A 24,344-nucleotide genomic window follows, 5' to 3' on the forward strand; every position below is an offset into this window, starting at 1 on the left:
ACTTTGCAACTATTATCTTTTCATTGATCATCTTTTGACAAGTAGTTTTGGGGTCTCTTGTTGCTAGACTCTAAAGTAATAAGTACTTTTGTTGTATGACTTTGTATCATGTCTGCACTAGACCTTAATTTTCCATTAAAAAAGTGATATTGGCTTTGCTTTAAAATTCACAGGACTTTTGGTATAATTTAACTGAGGAAGACATTTGTTGAGACTTCTATGAAAGCAGCATTCCTTTCACAGCAGCGCTGCAGTTAGCTGACAAGAAAGCCAGTGATTCTCAGCCTTGGCAAAACGTAAAAAACCCTGAAAGCTTGGGACATACAGATGCATAGCCCTCCTAACCCTGAGAGGATTCTAATTTGGTATTGTGGGGTAATGCCCCAGCTTTAACTTAGTGAAATCGTCTCACCTGATCCTCACAGGATTGTGAACCAGTGCCTAGGAAAATCACACAGATAGCTGTGAACTCAGAAGGTCCAGGTTGAAATTCAGAAAGACTGATTGCTCATATTTTATGTTTTTTCTATAAATAACTACTTATCAGAAGTCTCCAGAGAAAACAAACACTCTGAAAACTATTTCAGAAAACCCTTAGAAAAGATGTCCATCTTTAAGCAAGTCTAATGAAACTGGTAGAAGGTTTCCTGGCTTAAGCCCTGTTGGATCCACAACAGATAATATTGAAGAGTTTAAAATCAGGAAATGTTTCTGCTTTTCCAGCTCAGAGATTCGTCTGCAGGAGAAAAGATATTTGGCGTAGATTTTAGGGTAAGTTAATTTTGCTAGAGATTAGATAGGGATGTGAAAATGTAATCTATTGCTTTACGGTAGTCAATGCTATTACCTGATGATTTTCATACTACCTTTGGCTTTCTAAAATTTATTTTAGGTGGAAGCCTGTTTTCCAAATACCTGTCAGTTCTCATGCATGTTTGTTGTATAATCACACTTAGATAGGGAGAAAGATTTGATTTCTCCTGCTAAACTGATTATGTTCAGCCTCAGACATCACGGTTAGATTTAATTCCATGCTTTTTTATGATGCCAACGTCTGACAGATGACTGGCCTTCTGACTAGTTGTGATGAAATGTAGACATGTGGTCACAGATTTTAGTTCTGAAAAAGAGACTTTTAGTTTGGACACAGTTTTAGATTGACAGAAAAATGGCAAAGATAGCCCATAATTCCCAGGGACCTCCCTCCAAGCTTTCCCAGTTACTATTTTAGACGATGCCAGTACATTTGTCACATTTAAGAAACCAATACAGCTGCATCACTCTCACTCGCAGCTAAATCCAGAATAGACTTGATCTCACTTGTTTCCTACTGATGTTTGATTTCTGCTCCAAGACCCAATCCTGGAGCCACCTCACAGTTAGCTGTTGTGTTAAGTAGGGTTCTGTACCTTTTTCCAAGTTGTCCCTCACTCTCCACTGCCAACCCACTTGCAATTCTCATGGGTTTTAGCTAATATAGTCCCTATATAGGGCCTCCAAGACTAAATCCTAATGGGAATAGACAACTTCATTCTTTCTCCTGTGGAGTTACCTGCAGGTTTGAACCCCCTACCTTGCAGTTCATAGCCCAGTGGACAGGGCTCTTTGTTCCTCCCCCATTAACATAAACTCACTGTTCCTATCAAATCTGTCTGGTTGCTATTGTCAATTTGATCCTCTTTTCATAATCTCAAAAGAGTCCAATGCTTAAGGCAGACATTGTTTACTGGTTAAGCTAAAGTATTGTAAGAAGACTTCAGGGGCTATTTACGGTGTAAGGTTTAAGAATAGTTTCAGAGGTTTATTCAGCCTCCATGGCTCCAAGTCTGGATGGAGTCCATGAAGGTAAATGGTTTTTGTCTGTCTGTTTTAAAATCAAACTAATTTTTGTCATATGTTTAAAATACAGTGAATATTTGCTCAATGTAATTATTAAAGGAACCAGCTTTCCTTTCATTTGGAGACCCTTCACTTAATAGCCTTCACTCAATGCAATAAGGAGAAAAACAATGGTCCCAACCCAGTTTAAAATTTCAAAAAGTGCATGCCTTGTCCTTCTTGTTTCATGGTTCTCAAGAAGCACCTGTGAGATCACTTGGTGAACACCTCAATAAGGATACTGATTCCCACCCAACTCCAGGAAATTCTGAGTCTCCTCTGGGGTGGGGCCCAGGGAGTCTTCATTTTAACCTGTCTTCAGTGGTTCCAATGTCAAGTGCCATTTTGGTTTTCTGAAGTACTGTAACGACGGCTCTCTTAACAGATCGCCATGAATGCCAGCAGTATACCCGAGCAAATACAGTCCCTCTCTGTGCAGGACTCTCAGGTAGGTTTCTCTGCCCGCCATATAGATGTGGCATGCTCTGTAGAACGGTCTTTAGACGAGCCAGCCTTTCGGGAAGAGAACCAGTTCCAAGGTTGTGGTTAAACCAGAGCCTCGTAAACTCTCTTGTCTTTTAACAGGTATGAAGTGAGCAGGACTCGTAAGTGTGGACTGTGATTTCTCGGGATCTCCCACCTTTAAATGATAGGTTCCAAAGAGAGGATTGATTAACTAGACCTTCTGAACTGTGAAAGCAGACAAGGGGGAAAACGACTACCAATTGTATTACACTTCAACCCCAAACATATGGTTCATTGATACGTGTCTTTTTCATCCCTGGTTAGATACCTTGCTCTGTTTTCATAATTATTTTATCACTGAATTTCCTGGGCAGCCTATCTCCACAGCTTAGAAACAGTGCCCACTGTGCAGTGCCTTTGTATTAAAAGTTATGTGACGAAGCCATGTGCCCCGAGTTGTGCTGGGTGGGAGTGAAGGAATCTGAGCCATCCAGGAGAAGGAATATGGACACAGAGCCCCAAGTCAGGCTCCCAGTTCTGATTTTGCTCTTGGCTCAGCATGGTTCTATGCACCCCCTTTCGTTGGACGGTCCCTCTTTCTCCCTGCCCCAAAACCTCTATCCAGAAACCAGACTGACTGCCATCTAGACAATTCTGACTCAGCGCAAACCTGTAGGGCAAAGTTAAACAGTCCCTGGGCTTTTCCGAGACTTACCTCTTCACAGGTGTAGAATGCCTCACAGGCTGCCTTGGAGTGGTGCTTTCAATTTGCTGACCTTGAGCCAAAGCATAACCTCTATATCACCAGGACCCCTTATCCAAACCTGTATATTTCCATTTCAGTCCATGCCTATTTCATTTGATAGCTGCTTAGTGGAATAGCTACATAATGTGGACATGGGAATTTATGGTAGCAGACAGCATGATAGGAGCCCTGTAGAGTTAACAGTCTCGGAAACTCACAGGGGCAGGTCTACCCTGTCCTATAGAGGCCCTACATGATGACATCAGTTTGATGGCAGTGAGTTTTGGAAGGCAGCATGAGGAGTTGGCATCGACTGGATGGCAGTGAGTTTGACTTTATTCCAGGGCAGCATGACTGAGGCCAGTATCTAGTTCTTGGAGACCTGATGGCGTCATGAGTTTTATAAGTGTTGGGCTGCCAAGCACACAGGAAAGGCAGGTGATTCTGCTCCTAGAAAGATTTCTAGGAGGCCTACTCTGCTCTGTTGGCTCACTGCAGAGTCTGAATGGAGTTGGTTGGCAGTGGGTGGCTTTATCTAGTTCTCAAACCTTGTTTTCTAGCTGGCAGGAAAGCACACTTGCAGAGCTTCACTGACTTGCCCAAGGTCACACACCTGGCTGGTGGCCGCCTTAGGCCTTTGCCCTATCTCCAGTAGCTCAGAAAATTCCCTAGAGGTGAAGTGTAGGGGGTTGATTGAATGACAAAAGGTAAGCTGGGGATAAGAATAAGTTGGAGATAGGGAGGAAAGGATACCCGAAAAGGGATTAGCGTGACTAGAATTCTATAGTATGTATAGTTTATGATCTCCTATATTGTAGGAAATCACATTTGTTTTCTTCCCTATCTTGTGAGGCAAGTGTTATCCCCATTTTGTAAAATAACAAATTGGTTCATTGAACTACTTGCCTGTAGTTGCATAGCTAGTGATTGACTGAATTAAATCTTGGCCTGAAAAATTATTTTTCCCCCTTTCTACAACCTTTCCAAGGTTGGCTTATCTCTAGGAATTTTACTGGTAGGGACAGGATGGGCTATATAATGAAGGCAGTCCCAGCTGATGATCTGTATGCAAAGGAATATGTTCTGTCCTAAGTGAGAAAGCAGGAAAGCTATCGCTGGTCTCATCTACTAGCTTCCCACGTTCTCTGAGTCGTGAAGGCTCCAGGTGCTCAACCTTTGTGTCCAGGAAGAGGCCCTGGCTCCGGTTACAAGGTGCCACGCCAGATGGTGCCTGCCTGGCAATCCTTAGAACTTAGCTACAGCCTGTACCGGTTCTCCCTAGCTCCCAGTCTAGGAGACTTCCCTGTGAATCCTTCCTGCCCATACCTGCGATGCAAATGAGTCTGGATTCCATCCCCTACACAGGGCTGTTGTTGGGCCAGGAACCCTCCTGAAAGTGTGAAGATCTAGTTTTGAGATTGCCAGAAAGACGGCTGTGTGACTCCAGGCATGTTGTGATTGCATTCACCTGTGTTCCAGCAACGTTCCTAACAGCGCTTGCGGTTTTGTTTTTCAAGGGCCAACCCAACGCTAGTGAAGACTATAGAGAAGCTTCTTGCGTTGTGAACCTCGTTTTAAGATTAAGGTAAATCATACTGCTGTTTATTTTGCCTTGTTGTTGTTTTCCTATAGCACCATAATATTCTGACCTCGTTTACTAACTTTTCATAATATCAGCGTCAAATGAAACTGTTAACTTACTTGATTCCCCTCCTCTTCCCCAACAACTGGTGCCTGCCTTGCACTAACTGCCCTCCCCTGCGGAGTAAGTACTGAGAAGAAGACGGCAGGGCAGCGTGGGCTCAGCGGACCCTTCACTGAGGTGTTGCTTTTCCCTCGCCTTTCCTTCCTTTATTTCTCTGTCTCTCTCTCTCCATCCCCCCCCCCCCCCTTTTTATAATGGAAGATCGCAGTAAGGGGTTTTTAATGAGTTTCTTTCACACTTCAGCAATCAGTCTCTGACAGAAATAAACCATGCTTGTACAACAAGTTGCCTGTTCAGAACACTTTTCAGTGGCAGGTTTGATCAGCCACTGTGGAGAAGTGACAGGTATACTTTGAAAGAACCCTCAGGAAATGGATGCAAACATGGCGCTTCACAATAAAGCGTTTTCCTATCTGCTAGTAGAAGACGGTCTTGTGTCGAAGACCTCTTAACATAAAGGCCTTTCTCTACACGGATTCTTTGCCAAGAGTTTGGGATCGCAAGACAAAAGAAAATGGCTAGAATTTCATTTGTAAGCAGCTTAATTTCCTAGATCAATCAGAATGCAGCCACGTTTTTGAAATGGCTTTGGAGGAAGTTAGATGCCAGGTCTAGGGCAGTGCGGTTCCGTGGTGGAATTCTCCCCTTCATGCACAGGGCCCAGATTCACTTCCTGGGGCAGTTCGGCTGCTCTACAGCTTCACTGGGTGTCAGGATAGGTTCATAGGTGTGACTCCCTATTTCACATATTTAAAATCTCTCTTAAATATCCTTTTTGAATGCTTTACTTCAGCTCATGTTTCCCATCCCCTCTCCCCCTATGATCCTGGAGAATGTCTTCTGTTAGATGGCTCTTTCTCCTGTAGATTCAACAACCCTTCTGTTCTGGGCTCCTGGCGGCTCTACCTTTGCTTTATAGAGTAAATCTTCGGCTCTCTGGAATACAAAGGCCTCCTGGGAGCATGTTAAAAAACCTTATATCCAGTGAGTGCTTTGATATACACTCTAGAACAACCGAGAACAAACGAAGCCCCTCCTTTTTTCCGGCAGCCATTTACATATGTGCAAGTCTTGATCTTACCATTTTCTAGGCCTTTCCTTTTTCTACTTAAAACACAGTTATCAGAGCCAGCTGGCAGACCTGCGCACTCACCTGCACTAATGTTCAGTCTGCACTTGGTTTTGTTCACTGTTGATTCACAGGTCTGTGTGGCCATTTCCCAAAGTCTGTGGCTTCAATGCCTTAATATCCTACAAGCCAGTAAGATTTTCCTAAGACAGTGGACTTGTCATGAAGAAAGAGGGCTTCAAAAGCCGGGGGGAAAATTCCATCTTACCAAGAACGCATATCCCTGTGGAAAAAGACACATATTCTTTAGGGAAATTCCAATGAACATGATTAGCATATGTGGGAAAGGAATTTCTTTAACTTTACTCTAAATAAACCCTGTTTCACCTTAGAGTTCCTTACATGCAATTATGTTCCAGCTTAATATTCTCCCTTTTAAATGTAGCACTCTTATATTAAAAAACCAGTGTGGTCTGCGCAAATGAGCATAATAGGAAGACCATGTGATTTTCTTAACTCACCCTCTACATTTCTCCTTATTCAGCCCGTTTTATTGCCTTTTGAAATATTCACGTACTTTCATGACAAGTTTGGCCTGACCTCCAAATGAAAGAAAACCTCTGATCTTGTTTGTTCCCTTTATGGGCTGCCAAGCCTAATTTGCAACTGCAAGTCATGTTTTAAAATTCTATGTATGAGGTAACGTGTCAGTATAATAATTAACCTGTTAGTTTTGGCTCATTGCTTGCCTGCCATTCATCTCCATCACTATTGTCAGTGAGTCATATGAGTTCCAATATTTGGATATCCATCTCCTGCCAGTCCGATAAACTTTTTTCTTACATCTTTATCCAAAATGTTGATTAACTTGTTCAAAAGTTTTAAGGAGGACAGCAGTTAGAAGTCACTTGCCGTGTGGCTTTCAGAAGCCAGCATTCTTTGCTACAGTTACTTGAGAAATAAATACCATTGCCTACTGACCAACTAATACATGCATTTCTAGAATTAAGATGTACCACATCACTACCATTTTTGAAAGTCTAAATCAATTAGAATTTCATGTAAAATAGTAATGAATTTTAGTACGATTTCATTGCAATGAACACATGGTGATGCCTTGTAGTTGTTATCTCTCCCCACCCCCTTTGTTTACAAGGCATTTGTTTAAACTGGTGTTTTTCAAGTTTGAAAAGTCATGAATCTCTCAAAATATGTCATTGGACTCTCTAGGGTGAGGGGTGTTCTTGTACTTAAGTTTGTGAAATAGCATATTTTAAATTAAAAGTTAAATGCTTTTACACACTTTTGGTCACTTTGATAAATGTCAAAGTGCAACTATGTTAATTTAACCTATAAATATGTATTAATCACCTAATATGTGTGTGGTAGTGCCTGAGTGGTGACGCGGTTGTGTATTGGGCTGCTAACAGTAAGGTCAGCAGTTTGAAACCACCAGCCACTCCGAGGGAGAAAGATGAGCTTTCTACTCCTATAAAGAGTTACTGTCTCAGAAACTCATAGAAGTAGTTCTCCACTGTCCTCTAGAGCCCCTGTGAGTCGGCATCGACTAGATGTCAGTGAGTTTGTTGTTGTTTTGATATGGACGTGGATGGCCCTGTTCTATGTGCTGTGATTGCAGCAGTGGGAAAAAGAAGAGACAAGTCAGTTGCCCACAAGGACCTTACATTCTAGAAGCTGGGAAATGGTAGACACATGAGTAGGTCAAAAGTACCACTAAACACCATAGAAATCCTTAGTAAACAGCAAGATCAAAATGTGAAGCTATTCTTTCTCGACTTATCCTCTATCTTGGGCTATACACTTTTGAAGGTGGTGGTTTTCCCCCCTTAATTTATATCACATGAAAATGACAGTTTTATCATCCTCTAGAGCAATGGTTCTCAACCTGTGGGTCACGACCCCTTTGGGAGTTCCAACGACCTTTTTCACAGGAGTCGCTCATTTCATAACAGTAGCAAAATTACAGTGATGAAGTAGCAGCAACAATAATTTTATGGCCGGGGTCACCACAACATGAGGAACTATATTAAAGGGTTGTGGCATTAGGAAGATTGAAAACCACTGATCTACAGACTCAAATCATGTATCTTTTAAATATTCTCCGAATTTGGGGAAACAAAAAATAGCATGAAATGGCAAGATTAGAGCTGGAGTGTGGATGAGTAAGTAAGGTTTCCCAACAGAATTCTTATAGAATAGCCCTTGGTACTCTGAGAGAATAAGTAGGTATACATTGTCATGATAGGAAAAAGATTCTCTTAGCTACTTTCATGACCTTTTACTCACTGAGGCAGGTCTCTCCCCCCTTTCCATGCTAAAACTTAATAACCCTCCATGCTTGTCTTGTGTCTTTCCCACCCCTCACCCCCCAAAAAGTTGTATCAAGATTATCCTTTTGATATCCCAAGAAAACAATGTAACCTTCTGAACTGACCTTTCTGCCGTGATTTAACATTTTAAAACAGTTTTATTGACATATAATTCAATGGTTTGAATGTATTAAAGAGTCATGCAGCCACCACCACAGACAATTTCAGAACATTTTCTTCAATCCTGTGCTCGTTATTATTAGCTCCTCATTGCCTCCAACTTCCCCTGCCATAACCCTCAGGAGCTATTAATATAGTTATTTTCTCTGTGGCTTACTTATCCTGAATATCATATCAAGAAAATTAACAAGAAACACCAACAATGACACGAAAGTGAAACACATAGAAACCTCATTCCAAAAGAAAACAAGGTAATAGAAACTCCGACAAATTTAAACTGGGTCAAAAGGTAATGTAATACATTTTAACCTAACTATATGAGTAGTGTCCACTTCCAATGTCCTCTGCTGAGGGCAAAATTATTCTCATCCCTATCCAATGACTTTAGGGAGTTCAATGGACACTTAATCCAAGCGGGGACTCTGCAAGTATATTGTGGGTTTTCACTGTCATCCATAGTCTCAGCAAAATGAGTACTCACAATTTAAACTCTAATAAAATTCCTTCCTGAGATCTTGGATTTTATTATTTACAATCCTTGCATCACACAGGCCGATGCAGCACTTCAGAGTAGACTTAACTGACACTTCATTTAAGTGGCTAGTTGTTTTAAGACAAACCTTTAAGACCCTAGACACTATTCTTTCTGATAGGCAGCACCATCAGATTTTTTCACCATACTTTGCGATAGCACCCATATCTTCAGTGTATCATATCATGAGAACAAGTATTGAGCAGGATCACATTGTAAGAACTGTTTATTCTTAGATTACGTTTTATGATTAAATACCACTTTGAATTTAACTGGCCCGCCGACCTCCTGAGAAGCCACTGTTTTGATTGAACATTTTCTTTGCAGGCCACTCTAGTGAGACTAAGACAAGTGCATTACTGAGAGAGCTTGCCTGCAGCCAGTCACGGGTTGCAAAGACATGTTCAGGCTTGTTTTGACCACCAAGCAAGACATGCTACTGGTGAGCAAGGAGGAAATCTCTGCCTGAAGTGGCAGAGGCGGCAGAATCAAGGCCACACCACAGCACAGAGGCCGAGGCCTGGAGAGCATGAAAGAGGATACGAGCAGTGGGAGACTTGAGACTGAGGCAGAGCAGTGGGTAGGCTTCCTGCTCACAGCAGCAGGAACCATGTAGCTGAGGCACTGAGGACTGGAGAGACTTGTCTGGTAGCTGAGGAGAGGTGCTGCTGTGGACCAATGACAATATCTTAAAATGTTTTAAGATCCTGACCTGTGGTAACTTGGTAACTCCCCTAATAAAATTCCTTGATCATGAGGAAAAAAAGACTTGTTCTGTTTGAAATCAGTTGGTATATATATATGAACTACTTCCTTAGTAATAACACTTTTTGATTTGTACGTGAGTATACATGGTTTATGCGTATGTTGCTAGGTGTCCTCGAGTCGGCTCTGATCCACAGTGACACTATTGCACAACACATTAGAACACTGCCCAGTCTTGTGCCATCCTCACATTGTTCCTGTGCCTGAGCCCATTGATGTAGCCACTGTGTCAGTCCATCTCCTTGATGGCCTTCCTCTATTTCCCTGCCCTCCACCTTACCAAACATGATGTCCTTCCCTCGGAACTGTGGTCTCTACTGACAACATGGCCAAAGTATGTAAGATGAAGCCTCACCACCCTTGCCTCTAAGGAGTATTTTGGCCACACTTCTTCCAAGGCAGGTGGATTCGTCCTTTGAGAAGTCCATGGTACTTTCAATATTCTTTTCCTGCACCACAATTCACGTGCATCAATTCTTCTACAGTCTTCCTTACTCCATGTCCAACTTTCACATGCATGTGATGCAGTGAAGAATACCATGGTTTGGGGCAGGTACACTTCACTCCTCAAAGTAACACCCTTGCTCTTTAATGCACTAAGGAGGTCTTGCGCATGTGCACAATGCAAATCATCCCTTAATCTCTTCACTGTGGCGTCTATGAATATTGTTTATGGATCCAAGTAAAACAAAAATCTTTGATAACTTCAGTTTTTCTCCATTCATCATGATGTTGCCTATTTGTCCAGTTGGGAGGATCCGGTCTTCATTACATTGAGGTGTAATCCATACTGAAGGCTGCAATCTTTGATCCTCCTAAGTGAGTGCTTTGATTCCTCATTTTCAGCAAACAAAGTTGGGTCATCTGCAGACTGCAGGTTGTTTATAAGGCTTCCTCTAATCATGAAGTGCTCTGGAATCCCTGTTCTTCTCAAGGTCATCTCAGGTTTATTATAGTTCACACAGTCAAATGCCTTTGCATAGTCAGAGAAACACAAATAAACAGCTTTCTGGTATTCTTTGCTTTGAGCCAAGATCCACCAGCAATAATATCACTTGTTCTTTTCTGAATCTGGCCTGAACTTCTGGCAGTTTCCTGTCAGGGTCCTGCTGCAACCATTGTTGGCTGATCTTAAGCAAAATATTACTTGTGTGTGATATCAATGAATATCATTCTCTAGAATGAGCATTCTGTTGAGTCACCTTTCTTTGGAATGCGTACAAATATTAATCTCTTCCAGTCAGTTGGCCAAGCAGTCAACTGATCCAAGTACATGGATCAAGAGACATTTGCAGGAACAGAACAAGGAATACTAAACCCATTGCCATCGAAGCGATGCTGACTCACAGTGACCCTCCCTGTGGGTTTCTGAGACTGTAATTTTTGATCAGCGTAGAAAGCCCAGTCTTTCTCCCACAGAGCTGTTGGTGGTTTCCAACTGCCGGCCATGTGGAAAATCAGGAAAGGTGTACGTCAAGATTGTATCCTCTCTCCACTCTTGTTCAATCTGTATGCTGAACAAATCATCAGAGCGACTGGCCCTTTTAAAATATAGCTACCACCCACCTGTCTGCTTTTGAGCAATATAGCTAGTTACAAAAACAACTGCATAGTGACTTAGGCGACCTGCATTTTTTTAAGGTGGATTTTCTTAAATATATTACGTAAAATAACTCGAGTTACAAAATGTAAACTACATTGGTGAGAAAAAAGGCCAGGTAAGTTGCGCCAATAATGTTTTTGCTTCACTATAGCATGGCGCTTGCTCATTCTTAGAGGATAGTGAACTATCTTTTGAGAATTTTGTTGGGAAAGTTCACTCCCTTCTACAGCCCTGAGCATCTTGTCCCTTCACACTTCTTCTTTTGTTACCCCCACTCAAAGAACATTGACAAGTATAGTTGGGGGTCCCTTGAAGATTCTCAAACTGGCGTTTCGATGTGACATTAATTGAAAAGTACAGGCTTCTTTGGGGAAGAGGTAAAACTGATTCCAACTCATCGTGACCCTGTAGGATAAGGTAGAACTGCCCTTGGGGGTTTCTGACATGGTGACTCTTGACAGCGGTAGACAGCTGCATGTTTTTCCCATGAAGCAGCTGGTGGTTTCAAACTGCAGACCTAGCAGTTAGCAGCTCAACTTGTAACCCATTATGTCACCATAGCTGCACTACGGAAGAGATAGCAAACATGAGCTTCAGAGTGTGTAAATTTAGGATTCGTTGAGAAACAATAGCTGCACATTTTGAGATTGTTGTTTAAGAATGGTTTCTGTGATTTTTTTGTAGCAGTACTTTTTGGTTTACCTTTGTATGTTTATGTGATGAGCATCTATATGTTTGTTTATCTACCTTCCCATCTCCATTGCCACTCTGTGAATCACAGATCTAGACTACGTGAGGCTATCGAGCCTGGGGAAACAGTATGCTTACATAACCTTGTTTTCTGAGGCTATGTGGGCATGACCTTTATGTGCATTGTGCTCCACAGACCAGTGGGTAGGAGATGTCAGCCCAGGCCAGCCTTTCATCAGGCCTTAGCTAATGCTGTGGGGGTGGGGGGCTGGGGACGGGAGGGGGAATGCTCATTTCACCTCTTGGAAAGGTCACTCTGTTACCTTCTTTCTTGACATAGCCTTTCACAGGCTCACCCGCCAGGAACATGCTTCCCTCTGCACTCCCCCCTCAAGATGCCTGATAAACCTCTCCTTCCTTCTGAAGGTAGGAAAAAGGGAAAACTTTTACCTTTCCATATATCACATTCTACTACAAAAGACACTACATTATAGCCCCAAGTAGTGAGTTTTCCCATTATTAGTTCCTGCTGATCGTATGTAAAAGACTAATGCCCTCTGAAGAAAAAGAAAACAAAAACTAATTTGATTTTAAAATGGACTTGGTATATGAAGGTTGGAGCAAAGAAAGGGTTTGACCTTCAGGCTTCATATTACATGCTCAGAAAAATCAAACTCACTGCCATCAAGTGCTATGATTCCAACTCATAGCAACCCTCTAGGACAAGGTAGAACTGCCCCTGTTGGCTTCTAAGACTGTAACTCAGTGGTTGTTCTCAGCCTTCCTAAGGCCGTGACCCTTTAATACAGTTCCTCATGTTGTGGTGACCCCTCAACCATACAGTTATTTTTGTTGCTACTTCATAACCCTAATTTTGCTACTGTTATGAATTGGGTGACCCCTGTGAAAGGATCTTTCGACCCCCCCCCCCCAAAGGGGTCATGACCCACAGGTTGAGAACTGCTGCTGTAACTCTTAGACTAGTATAAAGCCTCATCTTTCTCCCACAGGGTAACTGGTGGTTTCAAACTGCTGACTGACCTTGTGATTAGGAACCTAATGTGTAACCTAATATGGTACCAAACTCAGGGCCATAGGGTAGAACTACTCCTGTGGGTTCTGAGCCTGTAACTCCTAATGGAAGGAGAAAGCCCCATCTTACTTCTTGGAGCTGCTGGTGGGTTCAGACACGGGGTTAGCAGCCCAATCCGTAACCACTACACCGCCAGGACTCTTCTGCTACACCGCCAAGGTTCCTATATTATATGCTAGAATTGGTTCAAACGTTGATTACCCTATTTCTTTTACCTGATTTCCTGCAAGTGTTCTCTTGTTTGTATATGTATCTATATACTAATGTCATCTGTGTTATCAACAAAAACCAGAAAAATGGAGTGCCTAAAGTCAGATACGAGATCAGTAAACCTTCCGAAGTACATCCTGGAAGGGAAATACCAAATAGGCTTCCTTGTAATTTCTATCCTGTCAATCGACGGTAATATAATTTCTGGTTTGAGTCAAACATTGTACAAATATTTTGCCATTAGGACATTTCTCATAAAATAAAATAGTCATGTATTTGACACGAAACATGTGTTTCTTGGAACTTGGCTCAGTGGTTCGGAAAATGATAAACTTAATCTGTTAAAGTGTTAACCCCTCTGTGCTGGATCCTGTCAGCTCAGCCCTGTGGGCTGCATTGACAGTCTTAGTCAAGGGAACACAAGACAGGCATCATGCAGAGGTGCTCAGGTAGGGTACCCCTGTCAGCTGGCTCATGATGAATTTCATCTTGTTACTCAGCAGCAGCAGTATCTTTAGACCTCGGTGGACTACTTGAAAATACCTTACCAGCACAGTGGTTTTCCCTGCTTGTAGGGAGAAATAATCTCTAGCATCGTGACTTTACTAACAAAAGTACTTTAGCAAGGAAATGATCGCCTAATTCCACTTGCTATTTTAACCCACTGCCTTCCAGACGCCAAAGCATAGCAACCCTATAGGACAGTGTAGCTCCTGTGAGGTTTTGAGACTATAACTCTTTATGGGAGTAGAAAGCCCCATCTTTTCCCCACAGAACCACTGGGAGTTTTGAACTGCTGACCTTGTGGTAACCCCTACACCACCAGGGCTCCTCCTATTTTAATGTCACTGTTAAATGATGAACTTGGCCGCTGGTAAAAATGCTATTCTTAGTTGCGGACTTGGGGCAGCCATCTGTGCTTCAGAGAAGAACTGCATCACTAAGCTGTAGTCTTGGCTCTCACCTCAACAGTAGCTGAGCTGATTATCAGGCGTTTTCTTCTGCAGAAATACTGCCTGGCTTCAACCTGCCAGTCTTTGTTTAACAGTTTTATTGGCACTTCATCCACATAGCATGCAATCCAGTGGTTCAGTCATATCAAGAAGAGTTGTATAATCTTTACCACAATCAATTTTACAAATTGCCAATCTTTAGGCCAGCAGTCAAGCATAAATGGTGCTACATATAGACCATCGATAAAGAATAGTATTGTGTGCCATCTAGTCAATTCCAATTCCTTGCTACTGCACAGAGCCTCTGGTGGGTTCAAACCACCTACCATTCGGCTAGTAGCCTCACTTTTGCCCCTTATGCCAACAAAACTCCTGTGACCCAAACCTCACACGCTCTGCCATCAAGTCAATTCTGACTCACAGTGACATTATAGGACAAGGTAGAGCCACCAGGGTGTGATTCGGAAATTGTTTGACTCTTTAGTCGAGTAGAAAGTATCATATTTCTCCCATGGAGCAGCTAGTGCTTTCAAACTGCTGACCTTGTGATTTGAAGCCCGGAGGATAACCCACTACACCACCAGGGCTCCTGAGTATAAACAGTGAAAACCAAATGGTTATCAAGTAGGTTGCAACTCACAGCAACCATTTGTATGATTTCTGAGGCCATAGATCTGAGGGGAGCAGAGAGACTGTCTTTTCTCCCATGGAGCCACTAGATCACCTTTAAAACAACAGACTTAGTCAATTCCCACTTTATAAAGAGAGCTAAAGCTTTAGGAATAATACTGATCATTGTTTTCACATTAATATGCCTGAATTCTAATTCCATCATTTCCATTTTCTGGAAGAGCCAAAATACTTATATGGGTCTCCCATTTGTGAAATAGGGCTAATAGCATAGTTCCACTGGTAAAGTAGCTGGCAAGCTTAATTATTCCCCACCCCCAATGGGTCAACACTTAGCGTAGCATAGAGTTCTGTTTGTAGTAGTGTTTTGAGCATGTTTCTACCCCTACTCCAACATAAAACACTATTTTTTGCTTTCTTTGTGCATGGCTTTGGTGAGAATCTTAAGACAGAAAAGACAGGGTTTCTGCTCTCAATGGGCTGACCACACAGGTGGAGAGACCAGAGCCAGCACAACAGACTCTTCAGACAAGGTAGAAACTGATACATTTGATAAGAAGACATATTAATAAAGAGCTGTGGGCAATTAGAGGAAAGTGAAAGTCCTTTTGTCTCTGTATTATCAACCTTTTGTTTATTGGTTCTCATAGTAACTATTAATTTTTTCATCCAGATTTGAGCAGAGTCAATCCACGGACCCATGAAGCTCTGGTCTTTAGGGGACAGGACAGGGGATTATCAACCCCCAACTTATTTCTGACAAGCTCCCCTTTGTTTTTCAGCCGGGGAAATCTTTATTATGATTTAGGCACCACGTGATTCTAAACCTAAGACCTTATCGCGTAGTTGAAGAGCTCAAAGCTCCTAATAATAACAGATCCTTGGTGGAGCAGAGGGGAAGTGCTGCGTTACGCACCAGCCGTTCTGCTGGAGAGAGATGTGTCGATTGGCTTCCATGAAGATGTACAGCCTCGGAAACCCAGGGGGACAGTTCTCTAAGCTAGAACCAACTTGACAGCCACCGATTTGGTTTGGGTTAATATGAACATCACTCAGCATTGTTTTCTTCTCTCTGAAAAATGGAGAAACGGTTGCACATCTCAGCTTTGCTGACAGTGGAGTCCTTTAAAAGGCTGATGCACCTCCTGGGCCCCAGGTTATATGCTAAAACCAAAGAGCCAATCTCAGTGCCTTCGAGTCGATTCCAACCCACAATAAAAAGCCTCATCTTTCTCCCACAGCAGTGAGTCGTTTCGAACTGCTGACCTTGTGGTTAGCGACCCAATTTGTTACCACTGTGTCTCCATGGCTCCTTAGGTAGTATGATGAGAACTTTCCATCAGTACTCTGGTTACTGGAATTTCATAGAGGAAGGGATTGAGTTTTAAAATGACTAGGACACTTGTCCAGCACTATGCAACTCATAAGAAACAGAACCAGGTCTTGAACCCAGGTCTCTCTCAGACCCGCTCTACCTTGGGGCCCTGTTAGCTCATAGTCCCATTTTGAATGGAAGCGAGGAAAACTCGTACTTTCAGAGTTGCTACTTTTACTTGTCTTCGTATTAACAGTTCACATAAACATTTTTAACCATGTTTCCTGATAGACTCATCATTAAATATTGTGACAGAAATACCAAGAAAACATTTTTTTCTTGCAGTAAATGCTAATAAAAGCCAGCATTTGCAGAGTATTTTACCATTTAAAAAATACTGTTACATCATTTGTCTGATTTAATTCTTCCTTTAGTCCTATTTGCCTGGGAGAAAGATAAGGCTTTCTTCTCCAGTGGAGATTCACAGCCTCGAAAACCCCCAGGGGCAGCTCTGCTCTGCCCTATAGCGTCCCCATGAGTTGGAGTCATCTCTTTGGCAGTGGGTGGTTTGTTTTAGTCCTACATTTACTGCTTACAGGTGAAGAACAGATAAGGTAAGAAACTCTCCTACAGTCTTATAGCTAGCAAACCAGGCTGAAGTCTGGGTCTCCTGGAGCCATACCCAGTATTAACTATGGCATGGAATAGGAAGATGGTATAGGTGAGTGGAGTGGATGGTTATGGTAAATGAAACTCACTGCCATCGAGTCAATTTTGATTCCTAGTGACCCTCACTGCCAGAGTCGAACAGCCTCAGTGGGTTTCTGAGACTATCTCTTTCAAGGAATAGGAAGCCGCTTGCTCCCTCAGAGGGCCACTGGTGGTTTTGAACTGCTGACCTTGAGGTTAGCAGCCCATCACACAAGCACTGCGCCACCAGTGATCCCCTAAACATGCCAGAGGTAGGAATATCTATATTCAGAAAACAATGGTAGCTTAAGGAAGGCAAACGGAAGAATTTAGAACTTTATTGTGAGTCATATCTTTCTAAGACGGAAGCAGAAAACAGGTTGAATACAAACACATTCAGCAATGAGGAATGAGCCCTCGGCCCTTCATGACGCATCTCCCATCTGTGTGTTCAAGTGATAGGTGATCATTGTACAAGTTTAGAGAATCAAAGTAGATTAACAGAAAAAGCATAATTAAACAGAAAAACTGAAATCACCCAGAATCCCATGACCCACAGTTAAATCATTAGTAGCCTCTTGGTATACATTCCAGACATTTGCTCTGTCCACACCTGTCAGAGTTTACTTCCCATTTTTAAATATTGATGGTATAAATGTCTTATTTCGCATGAGGTCCAGTATCATAATCCTCTTCATTTATTTGGTAATAGGAGCAAATGTGTTGGATTTCTTGACAGTTAATATAAGGTGACACAATCCTCTTTTAATGGCTCCTTATGTTTTTATTGATCAAATCTGCCCAGAGTTTACCTTACTTAGAAACTGTTATTTGATATTTGGAGCATGCTCAGGATTGTAGCGTATGAAAGGTTATGTGTGCACAAATGGGCATGGAAAACGGCCCAGCAATGCATGTCGACCTTCGTGACATGCTCTTGGCTTTTGAAAAGCCTGGGAATATGAGGGGGCTCTCAAAAGTTTGTGGGAAAATTCCATTACCTTTTAGTTTCTATTTTTAATTGCGGTTAGGGTGGACCTTCTCCTCTTGTGTGAGTGAGTAAAGTTTGGGGTGCTGCTGCCATCTAGTAGCAACAGATGCTGCTGCCTCCTTCAGTTGTTGGGCCTTTCAGGGGTTCAGTAAACACAATGTGCAGAGAAGCCCTGCTAACAAATGACTGCGGAGGACAGCTTGCACACCAGCAACAGAGCAAAAGCTAGAACTCCCCACTCTTCGGGATTCTTCTTTCTCATTCATATTCTTTGCGGAATCTACCCTCCGCCACTTGCTGTGAGCACCTTGGGGAGGCAGCTCCTCGATCCTGCTCTTTACAGCTCTACAGCCCCTTTGGTCAGCAGTTCTGATATGCTGGACCATTTGATCTTATTTTGGGGACCCTTACATCTTCTCCAAATGCTGGATTCTTACTCTTATGCCTTTTAATGTCATTGCATAGCCAACTGAGCACCAGGGGGAAAATAACGGGTACCTTGGTGGCGTTCAATTTAATGTTAATTGCCTGACACCTTGGCTTGTATTGCCTAAAAGTTGAATAGATGCCTTAGTACTTTATACCTTAGTATTGACATACCTTCTATATAAAGTTATTTATATTTTATACAGTGTTTTATCCCTTCCAGAGCCATGTAGGGCCTGGCTCCACATCCTTTCTGTATTCCACCTTTCCTAGCTCCTGATGAGGAAAACGACTGCTCTTCCTATTCTAAAAACCCTCCTCCCCAGCTTTGTCAGGGAAGGTTGCCTCTTAGGACTTGTCCTCTTGATCAGGGCTGAGTAATTCTCGGGACTGCTTGCAAAGTTATTTCGGTTCTCAGTTACCATATCCCTGGAGATAATGAGTTGGAGAGGTTTCTTCCTTGAAATGTGAAGCTTTGGAAGAGTAACAAGCACATTTCAGTTGGGGCCTCTCTCTGCATTAACATTTCTTTCCCTGTTGATGTCAGACTTCCAGGAACATCGTTTCAACTTTAATTTGCAATCCCCAGAGTGCCAGGAAACTTTGCCCTCCTTGGTAAAATTCGAACAGCTGCTAGCTGGTGGTATTGGCGGGGGAAATCTCTGCTGCTCCGTGAGGTCCACTGGCTGGCCGTTGTGTTCATTTTCTATTGCTGCTATCACCAATGGGAGGCTTAAAGCAGCGCGAGGTTCTTACCTTCGTTTTCTGGAGCTGAGGGCCTGATGCGGGTCTCACTGGCCTGAAAACAAGGTGTTGAGAGGGCAGGGTTCCCCTCTGTAGATTTTACAGAAGGAGTTGTTTCCTTTGCCAACTTCTAGAGCCCATTCACATGCCTTGACTCATGCCCCCCTGACTCTAGCTGCAAAGCCAATCACTTAGCATCTCTCTGACCCTGCTCCCTTCCTACCGCCTAATTTTCTGTCAACAGCCAAGAAAGTTCCCTGCTTTTAAGGACCTCGGGGATTAGATTGGGCCAACCAGAAAATCCAGAATATTCTCCCATTTCAAAAAGCTTTAAATTAAGCACATTTGCAAGGGCCCCTTTGTTGTACAAGGCAACATATTCCCAGGTTGTCTAGATTAGGCCATGAGCATCTTTGGCTGAGGCCAAATTCTGTCTTCCACAACTTGAATGGAAGTGATAGTGATAAGGGAGTTTCATTTCATCTTTTAATTCATGGTGAATAATTCCTTTTCTGATTCTTTTGTTACACTTTCTTCCTGGTGCAGCATTTCTCGGTATCCCAGGGCCTGATGTACTCACCACCTGCCACATGCCAGCTCCCTCCAAATTTGGGTAGTGGACGTCTATGGCCTTGGGGTCATGACTGTGGAACACTTGAAGAGAGGAAGCAGCAAGCTAAGAGGATTTTCAGGGCCTTAGCTCACTCAGAAACTGGAGTTCATTTTTTGTGTCATCCTTGTCTCATCCAACACTCACTCTGCTTTCTTGATGTCATGCAGTAGCTGGGAGCAACTGGAGAAATTTAGAGAGACTTTGGTTTCTCTGTGTCACTCTCATAGACTCTGAGTCTTCTGTCATGCTTGATTTGCACCTGTTCTCTGGGATTGTGGATCAGCTGGCAATTCATGGAGAGCCTGAGCAAGGGCCTAATGGGACCCAAGGTACTCGGTGACCACTGAGTATCAGAGCTGTCACTCTGATGTCCCTTTTGCAAAGGGTGATGAAAACGCTCGTCCCAACAGCACATGAAGCCGTAGGATCTCATCTCGTGTGGGGGCTGCTGCCGAGTGTACTGTCTGCATGGAGGAAGCCCTGGCTCAGCCAGGGAACGCTCCCCAAGAATTCACCAGAGGAGTTGTCAAAATAGGAGAATGAGAGCGTTTCAATATCTAGATGATACGATGTCAAGTATGGAGACCAGTAGCTGGTAGATAAAAATGGTCAGGCTGGAAGGATAAAGCAGAGACGTCATTAGAGACTCAGAAGAGTCACCAGCAAAGGAAAGGACACAGCCAGGGTTATCAGTGGTCCAGATGGTGGCTCTCTGCCCTCTGAACCTGAAGGGCTGGAGGCAGTTCTTAAAAGTGGCTAAGCCTGGCGCAGTGTTTGTGGACTACGAAGAGACCAATTTACTTGCATGTAAAGCACAGACGGAGAAAACCGTAGGTGAGGTCCAGATGTTTAAGGAACTCTCAAAAAACCCCTAACTCACTGCTATCAAGTCAGTTCCTGCTCATAGCGACCCTGTAGGACAGGGTCAAGCTGCCCTGGTGGTTTTCCGAGATGATTCTTCACAGGAGTAGAAGGCCTCATCTTTCTCCCACTACAGTACCAGGCTTTGACGTCGTAGGGTAGATAGAGATTATCTTCCGAGCTCCCGACTACTAAACTACCTTGTAACTGTGCCAACTGTGCCAACTGAGAAGTATAATACTTTTTTTCCCTCCCTTGGTACTTTGAGTGGAAGTACACAGAGCAAGTGAGTTTTCATTCATACACATACACATACATTTTGGTCTCATAACATGAGTTATGGTTCTCTTGGTACAAATACTGTCTTCCTACTTCCTCCCGGGTTTCCTGCCTTCTGAGCTGCTTTTTGGGGGAAATGCTGCCTTTTTAGGTTTGTATGCCTAATTGTGGCCCACGTTCCGCATGAGTGTTGTTGCCTACTCTGTTGTCTGTCTTAAAGATGATCCCAGGTATGGAGGTTGACAAAGGGCTACAGTCTCAGGGGTTCCATTGGATTCGGTCAAGATCCGTAAGTCTGGTCCTTCTTATGATTCTGAATTTTGGCCTACATTTTCTCCTTTTCTGCCCACATGTTCTGTGGTCCTTATGAGAGCAGTCTGTAGTGGTAACCAGACACCATCTAGTTCTTCTACTCTGAGTAGTGGGAGATGTGGTTCCTATGGCCCATTAGTTCTGTGGATTAATTGTTTCCTTGAGTCTTTGATTTTCTTCACTTGGCTTTTCTCCAGCAGGGGAGAGACCACTAGTTGCATCTTAGATGGCCATTCGATGACATTTAAGACTTCAGTCTCTACTCCCCATAGCGGGATAGTAGAGTACTGTCTTTCTGAGCTTGTGTGTCAGTGACCTAAATGTCCCCCAAAACCTTGGTCCTAAGCCTTGTAACTCATCCCCTCAAAGTATGGGGTTATGACTAAGAAGTTTTCTTTATAACTGGATATATTCACTGCACATGCAAATAAAAACCTGTGTAGAAATATCTTCGGCTAAACCTACATATGCTCCTGAGTATAGCCCCATTTCCCTTTCTGTACCTATTCTTGCATGTTTGCCTGTGGATCTACTCATAGATTGTTGCTTTTTATTACTGTGCTGCTGCAGAACTGAGTACGCAGTAGTATTTACCTTTGCTGTTTGTAGCTCTCTGGGCCCTTCAGTATCCTCCTTTGTCCTGATCCCATTGTGCTGGGCGCCCCTTTATTGTACATTGCCTTTCCCGTCACTCGGGTTCATAGGTGTCTCTTATCTAGTGATTTTCTGTCTCTTCTCCCATTCCAAGCAGCGATCAGTATTTCTTTTGGGAGAAAATTACTCTTTAGACTTTTTATAGTAGTGGTCTCATATCTGTCCTTCTATGATTGATGTACTTCACTTAAAATAATGTCCCTCACGTGCATTCATGTTAAGAGATGGTCCATGGAATTGTGATGGTTTGTTAATGTTGCATAGTATTCCCCTGCATGTTATGTACCATAATCTGATTATGCATTCACTAGGTGGTGATCACTTAGCTAGTTTCCGTCTGCTTCTGTGAGTAATGCCGTAGTGAACATGATGAGTGTTCCTATGTGTATTTGTTTCATGGCTCTTAATTTCTGAAGGATATACACCTAGTAGTGGAATTGCTTGCTAATCATCTCTCTCCGGCATGTTAAGGCAGTGCCACACGGTTTCCCATGCAGTGTTTGCACCATGTTACAGTTCCGCCAGTAGTGCATGGGGGCTTGTCGTCTCTCTGCACCCTGACCAGAATTTTTTGTTGGCTGACTTTCTTTGGACTTTCCTATTATTGCCAGGGTGAGATACTAATTCTCTGTTGTTTTGATGTGCACTTTTTGAATGGCTATTGTTCTGGAGCGTTTTTTCATGTGTCTGCTGGCCACCTGAACTGGGGTACTCTTTTCAACATCTTTCAGAAGCTAGGAGTTTCTAGAATGCCCCTGAGAATCTGCTTCCCTCTGAAGGTTTCTCCAGTGAGATAAGTAGTTAAGTAACTTGGACCTTCAAAGGAAAGCCTGTGCTTTGCTGGAGCTTTTAATGAATCTGAGGCATGTGAGGCTGCTTTCAAGTGCACCTGGCCACAAAACAGGGATGTCAGTTCTTTTCAACACCTTTTTTGCTCATTTTATTTGCAGAGATACAACTCTTTTGAAGGAAGCACGCCGGGGTTTGGCTTACCGCTCTCTCGGACCCAGAGAGTTCCTGTGTCAGGCGTCTCTGGAGTCTCATTACACTGCCAACACCACCCAGACAGAGCAATCAGCCTCCCACTGCCTCAGCGGGGGCTCTCTGTATTGGACATAGAAATCAGAGTCTGCAGCAGTGGGGTTTGTTCTTGGTATTGCAAGATGAACGATGAATTCTCTCTGCATGGAGAATTTGCCAACGTGCCAGCCGATTGCCTTTGTGGTCATAACAGTGACATCCTGGGGATTCAGTAAAAGTGCACTCTGCCCCTTTGTCTGGAGTCGGTTCTAGAGTTTCTTGCTCCGGAGCAGGTATAAGGTCTGCTGCCTCTCAAAGACCTGACCTGAGTTGGGGTGTTTGTACTTTGCTCCTGCCTGGTTTTATGGTTTGATTGCACCATTCTGCTCCCTCCCCTGAAGGAGAGGGAACTTTCTCTGAGAATGTGCCCATAAAGTATTAGTCCTTTAAAAGGTTCAGAGTAAATGTTTATCAGCACAGCATGAGCTGCACTAATGCTCACACTGTAAATCACACCAAGCGTTCGAGTCAGGTTGGCCTTTTGACTGCATTAGGCTGACTGTACGGCTGCAGCGAAGGCGAGTGCAGTGTTTGCCTCGAGTATTTTTAGCCATTGCCAAGCAGTAGTCCCCCTCTTAGCTCAGTCCTCACCCTCCTGGAAGGTCTAGACCAAAATGGGCAACTGACAAATTCAGGACTAAAAGGCCTTTAATAATCAGGCATTCATTCATCTCTCGAGCAGGATACGCTTTCTGGAGTTAAAGAAGGAAAGTTTTATTTTTCTCTGGTTACTGCCTTCCAAAAGCTCTCCTGAAGCTTCCTTTCCCATGTCCTTAATGCCATCTGGAACCTTAGGCCACAATTTTCCAGTCACTTTAGAATATAAAAAAGGTCCAGCCTAGTTTGAGCACCAATTTTTTATTTAATTTTTCCTCCACACCTCCCCTCCAGCCAGTGTGTGGTGGGTGGATGGGGGTGGTGGTGCAACAGAGTCAGTGACCTCTTTTCTTCCCACCCCCAATTCTGAGGTCCTTTTTCTTCTTTGTCATTGAGACGGCTTGAATGCCCTGCTGATAAAGCTCCAAGGCAGGTGTCCAAACCCAGCCCTTTACTGGGGACCCTGTGGGGAACTTTATCTCTGAACAATTGCTGGCCACTCCTAGACCTTTGCCCCTCATCTGAGCAAGTGGCCCTCTGTGGAGGGTTCGTAGCAAGAAGGCTTGATTCTGACAACCTCCTGGGTGACTTCTCTGCCACTCCAAGCCAGGGGTGGGCATTGCACACACACCCTGCGCCTCTGCCTTCTCTCCATCTGGCCACCTCTCGGTCATTAGTTATCTTTTCCCTGCTCAGGTAGATAGAGGCAGGCTTGATCGGGAAGTCAGCGCTCTGAGCTCCCATATCTCACTGGGAAGTGAGATGCCAGCCCTTCCCTCTTGCAGGCAGCTCCTATGTGTAAGAGCGATGCTCTAGGAGAGCTCAGCTTTGGTCTTAACGAGTGTGTGAGGAACCAGTACAGTCTGTGGTTTGAGTATGCATAATTGACAGTTCCCTGTGCTCACGATCCCCCCCCCCCGCCCCCATCTTGTTT

The 24,344-nt window shown here is 43.4% G+C and overlaps 1 protein-coding gene across 2 annotated transcripts in view; it reads left to right on the forward strand.

Annotated features, from left to right (window-relative positions):
• Positions 1-24,344, forward strand: part of STK39 (serine/threonine kinase 39) — a 365,110-nt gene that overhangs the window by 222,998 nt on the left and 117,768 nt on the right. For both annotated transcript variants that reach the window (XM_075529482.1, XM_075529481.1), the window contains 2 exons: positions 2,264-2,326; positions 4,606-4,673. In XM_075529482.1, the coding sequence (XP_075385597.1) occupies positions 2,264-2,326; positions 4,606-4,673 (131 nt within the window). The remainder of the gene's footprint in view (positions 1-2,263; positions 2,327-4,605; positions 4,674-24,344) is intronic.

This window comes from Tenrec ecaudatus, chromosome 13 (genome assembly GCF_050624435.1).
Source record: "Tenrec ecaudatus isolate mTenEca1 chromosome 13, mTenEca1.hap1, whole genome shotgun sequence".
In the NCBI taxonomy this organism is placed as follows: Eukaryota; Metazoa; Chordata; class Mammalia; order Afrosoricida; family Tenrecidae; genus Tenrec; species Tenrec ecaudatus.